Raw genomic sequence first — 7,500 nt, forward strand, 5'->3', positions numbered from 1 at the left:
GGGAGGGAGGGAGGGAGGGAGGGAGGAACAGGGGGAGATCAGAAAGAGAGAGAGAGAGAGAGAGAGAGAGAGAGAGAGAGAGAGAGAGAGAGAGAGAGAGAGAGAGAGAGAGAGAGAGAGAGAGAGAGAGAGAGAGAGAGAGAGAGTAAGAAAGAAAGAAAGAAAGAAAGAGAAAGAAAGACAGAGAGAAAGAGACAGAGACAGAGACAAAAAAATACAAACAGATAGACAGAAACATAAAAATACAGACAAAACACACACACACAAACAATAAGGAAAAAAACGCATGCCCAACAAGCACATACTCAACCGAATCAACCATGCTTCTGAACCCAAAAATGAAGCACCGAAGCAACGCCTACGACTTCCTAACCCTCCCCCCCCACCCCCCCACCCCCCCATTCCTCCTGTAGCTCTCAGACCTTCCAGAATTATCCCAATTCATATTTTTTTTTTAGAAGATCCAAAATGCGGAATAATAATAAAAATAATAATAATAATAATAATAATAATAATAATAATAATAAAAAAAACTGATTCGTTGATGAGTTGCCAAGTCGTCCGTGATGATTTTGGGAATGCGATATTTTCGACGATTTCTCACGCGAATCATCAAGAGGTTTCGACTATTCATAGTCTGACTTTCATCTGCGAAGTTGTCGTTTGCCATGTGTCTGATCTAATTCTAAAAGCACAAAAAGGATTGAAAAAAAATATATATATAGAAAAAGGCAGAGAGAACGATAATTCTAAAAGCACAAAAAGGATTGAAAGAAAAAAAATATAGAAAAAAGGCAGAGAGAACAAGAGAGAGAGAGAGAAGAAACGAGGGAGAAAAGGAAAGAAAAAGAGAAGAGTTAGAACGAAGAGATCATAGAAAAAGGCAGAGAGAATAAGAGAGAGAGAAGAAATGAGGGTGACAAGGAAAGAAAAGGAGAAGAGGTTGAACGAAGAGAGAGAAAGAAAGAAGTGGTAAAAGTAAAACGAAGATAAGGAAAAAAACAATAAACAAAACAACAACAAAAACAACCACAACACAACATCTGAGTGTGTATTTTTTTCTAATATTAGCAGGTATTTCTCAAATGTTAGAAAAAATACAAAATCCCTGTTTTATCCAGCACAAGATTATGCAATCATCACAACACGATTACAGATATAATATAGATGCACTGTAATATCCTCATATTATGCCTTCACATTGTATGCACCATAAACCAATGCCATGCAATCATTACCATGGTATCACTGTATTACTAACAAAGTCAAATGTTGTGATTAGTACATTCTTGTGTAAGTACATTTCCCAAAGACATGGCTGATCTTGGACAACATACGCCAAAAGACACACGAGATAAAATGCTTCCAATAAAAGCACAGTACCTTAATAAAGCTTTTATTTGAAGTATCAATGTCATACTTGATGATGATAACAATGACAATGCTAATAATGATGATAACAATGATAATGCTAATAATGATGATAATATTATTATTGATAATGATAATGATGATAGATAATACTAGGAATGATAATAATGATGTTGATAATGTTGATGATGACAATACTAATGAAAATTATAATATTATCAATAGTAATGATAATGATAATAAGCTCATTAGTGGCAGTGCTTCCGAGTGTTTCAACATTGCCATAACGTGTTCTCAAATTACAACAGTGCCTCCCAACTCGAGACGACAGCAGTGCCTCCCAACTACAAATTACAACAGTGCCTCCCAACTACAAATTACAACAGTGCCTCCCAACTACAAATTACAACAGTGCCTCCCAACTACAAATTACAACAGTGCCTCCCAACTACAAATTACAACAGTGCCTCCCAACTACAAATTACAACAGTGCCTCCCAACTACAAATTACAACAGTGCCTCCCAACCACAAATCACAACAGTGCCTCCCAACTACAAATTACAACAGTGCCTCCCAACTACAAAATACAGCAGTGCCTCCCAACTACAGACTTAGTAGGACAACTCAATTCTGACAACAATATACATGGAGAATGTAGAAAAGGTATGAATACGAATGGATATCTTCACAATACAAGAGTTGTATAATATATTTCTGACAAAGACAGAATCGAAACCGGTCAAATACATCTCTTGTATTGTCAAGATATCCATTCTCATTCATACCTTTCCTACATTTGTCAACATGAATACGGTTCATACGTGGAGAATCTCATGACATTACACTTTCATATTTCACTGATGAAACCAGTATCTTATATCACATTATTCCACACTGATAAACTTTCACATCTCGATAACACAACAACCTTCCCTGTCACGTTTTAACACACACAACTCCCAAATGCAGATGAGAAACTAATCATCACAGTTTCCATTAATATTATTATTTTTTTCCGTCCGAAAGATGGCGCAACTCTGCTCCTCACGATCATTCGTCTTTTAAGAAATGTGAATCAAGTTTTCTCGTCTAATAACACGCCACTCCAACCCCTCTTTTACGTAAGACTTAATAAGACCCGAACTTTCGCCTTTCGTTGTCGTGAAAAGAAAAAAAAAATCGAAGGTAGGTGTGACATGATGATGATAATGTGATAAAACGCTCTATTATTAAAGATTTCGGGTAAAAGAGGTGGTGGGAAGCGGGTTTTGGGGACTATCCACTGGAGGGAGGGAGGGAGGGAGGGAGGGAGCGAGGGAGGAAAGGAGGGAGGGAGGAAGAAGGGAGGAAGGAAGGGAGGGAGGGAGGAAGGAGGGGAGGAAAGAGGGAGGGGGAGAGGGAGAGGGAGAGGGAGAGGGGGAGGGAGAGGGAGGGAGGGAGGGAGGGAGGGAGGGAGGGAGGAAGGAAGGAAGGAAGGAAGGAAGGAAGGAAGGAAGGAAGGAAGGAAGGAAGGAAGGGAGGGAGGAGGTAAGGAAAGAGGGAGGGAGGGAGGGAGAGCGAGAGAGAGAGAGAGAGAAAAGAGAGAGAGAGAGAGAGAGAGAGAGTGAGAGAGAGAGAGAGAGAGAGAGAGAGAGAGAGAGAGAGATAGACAGAGAGAGAGAGAGAGAGAGAGAAAGAGAGAGAGACAGATAGCCATACAAACACACATCAGAGGACAAGAGTACATGATAATACTACTACTTAAAAAAGATATCAATACCCCCTCACCCCTTTCCCCCCCCTCCACCCTCCTCCCCTCCCCCCTCCACCCTCCTTACCCCCTACATCTGCAACATTTCCACCTCTTCCCTCTTCCATTATTAGCGAAATTATCAAGGATGTGCTGATTTCTCTCTGCACTGATGGATGCTGCAAAATTCTGTCACGCAGACGTTAAGAAATGAGGGGATTGGCCATCAAGCTTTCACATATTTATTTTCGCCGGTTTTATCTCTTATCCTCCCTTCCTTCATTCCGTGTTTCTCTCTCTCTCTCTCTCTCTTTTTTTACTCTGTCAGTTATTATCTGTTAATGTTCTTTCGTCTCTCTGCATGTATGTGGGTTTATGTTTGTCAGATTTTTCTCTTAATCTTTTTCTCTTTCTTTGTTTATTTGTCTGTCTGTCTCTCTTTCTCTTTCTGTTCGTCTCCCTCCTTCGCTCACTCTATGTCTATCTGTCTCCCTCTTTCTTTTTCTCTTGCTCTATCTCTCTCTCTCTCTCTCCTTCTCCATGTTTGTTACCCTCTCTGTCTGTCTGTCCGTCTCTCACTCTCTTTATGTCTGTCTGTCTGTGTATCAGTCCGTCAGCCTCTCTCTCTCTCTCTCTTACCTTCTCTCTCCTCTTCGTCACTTTTCTATTTATCTCTTTCCCTCTTCTGTCTTCAAAGAAACGAAAAGAAAACAACTATACTTTTCCCTTTGGTTCGTAACATGTCCAAACAGGAATGAAACACGAACAGTTCATTAAATTGTCTGACGCGATTATCTAAGCCGTCGCATTCCCTCCCTTTATCTCTCTCCCCCTGTCCTTCTTTATCTATCTTATTTATTCTTATCTCCTCCCTTCTTCCCGGTCCCTGCTTTTCCTCCCCTTTCTCCTCCAGCGTTTACCGAAAAAGGAAAAGGAAAGAGAAAACAGCTGTATTCTTGGAGGGTTTCGTCTGTAACGCGTCCAGACACGAATCAGACATGAACTGTCGCTAGAAAATGGTTGACATGAAACGAGTATTTAAAAACGCGCTTGCATGGCGATTTTGCACGCAAGGGAACCAAGCAGAAAGGAAAGTGAAGAGGGAAGTGTTGTTGAATGTGACTGCGTGGAAAAGAGTGTTTAGGAATTATCCGAAAGCATGCGTTTAAGGGGCTTTCTTTAATTTCATGTACGTGTTCGTGTTGTCGTGGGCGAATTTCTTCTGTTTTTGTTTGTACGTTGAGGTGCGATTTGATCAGAGACGAAAGATGAACGAATTGGAAAAGGATCAAAATGGAATATGAAATGAGATGTGAAACTACAATTAGTCTTCATTTAATTTCGTAATTATAAAACGCATTATGATTATAGATGACTCATAACTACCATTAACTTCTTATGTAACACATTTTTCATTAATATTTGTTAATCAAAGAGCTCTGATATTTATACAGGTATATATATATATATATATATATATATATATATATATATATATATATATATGTGTGTGTGTGTGTGTGTGTGTGTGTGTGTGTGTGTGTGTGTGTGTGTGTGTGTGTGTGTGTGTGTATGCGTGTGTGTGTGTGTGTGTGTGTATGTGTGTGTGTGTGTGTGTGTGTGTGTGTGTGTGTGTGTGTGTGTGTGTGTGTGTGTGTGTGTGTGTGTGTGTGTGTGTGTGTGTGTGTGTGTGTACACATAAATATTAGCATATATGTTTGCTTAATCAGTAGCGATTTATATTTCACAAATAATTCAATGCAACCATTTTTGTATCTATTCAGTGTCTCTGAAACCAAAAGCTACCATCCATACTGAAGACAAATGACGCCCAGTCCCTTTCTCAAAAAATAGATAAATAAAATGAAATGAATAAAAAAATAAAAAAATATATATACATCAATAAAGAATGAATAAGAGAGAAGAAGAAAATCGCCATATTCTTCTAACCTTTCCTGTACAGTGGCGCCACGACGTCGCAGCGGCGGAAGGAGAAACTACGCCGGTGAAAACCAAAACGTTCGAGTCTGCACGAACGGCTGTCACACATTAAGAAAGTTTGTTGTTTCCTGATGTTTGTTGTTATGGCTTTTGCGATATGGGGAGAGGCATGGCATATTCTTTCGTTTTTATGTTTGTTGTGTTTATTTATGGTATGGTATATGATTTTTTTTCTTCGAAATAGAAGTGCGAATTGACGGTTTTGTGTTTGCGATGCTATAAGGTCGATTTTTGTATAAGCAATAGTGTTGTGTAGCGTCACAAACTAAATCATATTTTATTTTCCATTCTTTACTAATATATGTAGAGGTGATGCAGATATCTCCTTGGACTTAAACATAATGTAAAAGTATCAAATTACAAATAAGTCTACAGGATTGAATGTGATTACGCAAGCAGTTAATTACTAATTTATCTACCGACTAGTTAAAAAAGAAAGAGAATCTTTTTTTGTAATTTTATTAACACCTTTGAGCGTTTCACTACTCTACAGAACATCACTAAGCAAAGTAAAAAAAAAGAAAAGAAAAAAGAAAGAAGAAGAAAAAGATAAGAAGAAGAAGAAGAAGGAGAAGAAGAAAGATAAGAAGAATGAGAAGAAGAAGAAGAAAAAAGATAATGATAATAATAATAAGAAAAAAAGAAGAAAAAAAATATAAGAAGAAGCAGAAGAAAAAAGATAAGAAGCAGTAGACGAAGAAGAAAAAGAAAAAAACAGCTGTTACATAAACCAGGAAAAAAAAAACGATTGAACCGATAATTCAAAGCACACGACGATAGGGAGAGGAGACAAATCAGCTAATAGATCCCTCGCACAGATCGTGGGAAGCTGATAACACGATATAAACCCATCGTCACGTGACCTGACAATGTAAGATGCAAAAATACTCGTTAATCTTCCTCATCTCGCACCAGAAAATAGCAAAAAAAGGAAAGAAAAATATAATTCACGTCAGTCGTGTCTGTGAGATCACGACCCCTTCGTCCCAAGCTGTTAATTTGTACATTACTGAACATTCTCTAAGCCGACACGACGAGTGGTTGAGAGCCGATGACGGGGCCCCGTTCGCGGATACATGCATGCGGGAATCCACGGTGACGTCACCGAATCCGGATACAGGAGCTGCGAACGCGGATGTAGGCGTCTCCGTACCGTGTTCTCAATCGGGTCTTTTCCATGTTGCTGTCGGGTTTAGCTTGTTTCTCGTGTTTTCTTTCTGTTTCATTATTTTTTCGTTGTTTTATCTTTGTCTCCAATACCATAGTTAATCTTTTTAAGATGTTTTATTCGCGCCTCTGGTTCGTAAAAAAAAAATCGCCATTTCGCTATTGTCTTTCTTATTTACTTTCGAAACCACTCGTGATTTCAGTTTGTAAATAACCTCAGTATTCATATTCCATTTTGTTTATACGATTGACTTCATATTTTATCAATCCCCAACCGATGTAAACAGATTTCCTGAACCGTTATCAATATCAACAAGCCAATCATGCATTTAAACTTGTCTACGTACGTCCAACAGCTGATTACCTTGTTATTCTCAGAGCTACAACGCAGACATATCCTGTTACTAAAAATACACTTGTTAAGACACCCTCCAGACTCATGTAACAATACACACTTCATCATAATGCCCACTTCACTGCAACTTGCCAAGATATCAACAGAGCTTAAGTAACCCTATAAAAACACGATTTATTCATTAAACACTAAATTAGTTGGGATACGGGGATTATGGTGATGCAAATTGCAAAAAGAAATGAAAAAAGAAAGAAATTTTGAACATGAGATCGTAAAATGTTACAACTCTTTTGTACGAAACTTTTTTTTTCATCATCGTAAGATAAAAGTTATAAGGCAGATTCATTTATACAAGTATATAGGCCTACACGCAAATTTACATGCAAGTGTGATTTTACTCCGAAATATACGTCAGTGTCTAAAAACTATACAGTCTTTACGTTTTTTTATTTCTATTATTTGTTTATTTATCTATTTATCTTACACTGACATCCTGGGTATAAATAAGGATGAATACGAATAAATCACACACCTAAAATATCTGATTAAAAATAAACATAATTTTAGAGCAGACCGCAAGACACATTTCAACCACAACCTCACTGTTACAACAACAACAACGACAACAATAACGACAGCAACGATGACGGAGATGACGACAACAACAACAACAACAACAACAAGTACGACACCAAAGAAGATTAACAAGGGACAAGCAAATAAGGTAATGTAAAACAAGGAAAAAATAATAAAAAAAATAAACGACAAAAACATCACCCATACAAAAAGAAAGAAAGAAAGAAAGAAAAAAAAAACACAGACCAGCACATCAAACAAAGCAACGTACGAAGTCAACGACAAGAAATAATAAAAGAG

General features: G+C 38.0%; 1 protein-coding gene across 1 annotated transcript in view; it reads left to right on the forward strand.

Annotated features, from left to right (window-relative positions):
* Window positions 1–1,314: 1,314 nt before the first annotated feature.
* Window positions 1,315–7,500, forward strand: part of LOC138865914 (leucine-rich repeat-containing protein AAC1-like) — a 68,723-nt gene continuing 62,537 nt past the window's right edge. Inside the window, exons 1-4 of the mRNA XM_070137395.1 lie at window positions 1,315–1,379; window positions 1,680–2,035; window positions 6,557–6,710; window positions 7,192–7,348. Coding sequence (XP_069993496.1) covers window positions 1,315–1,379; window positions 1,680–2,035; window positions 6,557–6,710; window positions 7,192–7,348 — 732 coding nt within the window. The remainder of the gene's footprint in view (window positions 1,380–1,679; window positions 2,036–6,556; window positions 6,711–7,191; window positions 7,349–7,500) is intronic.

Source organism: Penaeus vannamei, chromosome 23, assembly GCF_042767895.1.
Source record: "Penaeus vannamei isolate JL-2024 chromosome 23, ASM4276789v1, whole genome shotgun sequence".
In the NCBI taxonomy this organism is placed as follows: Eukaryota; Metazoa; Arthropoda; class Malacostraca; order Decapoda; family Penaeidae; genus Penaeus; species Penaeus vannamei.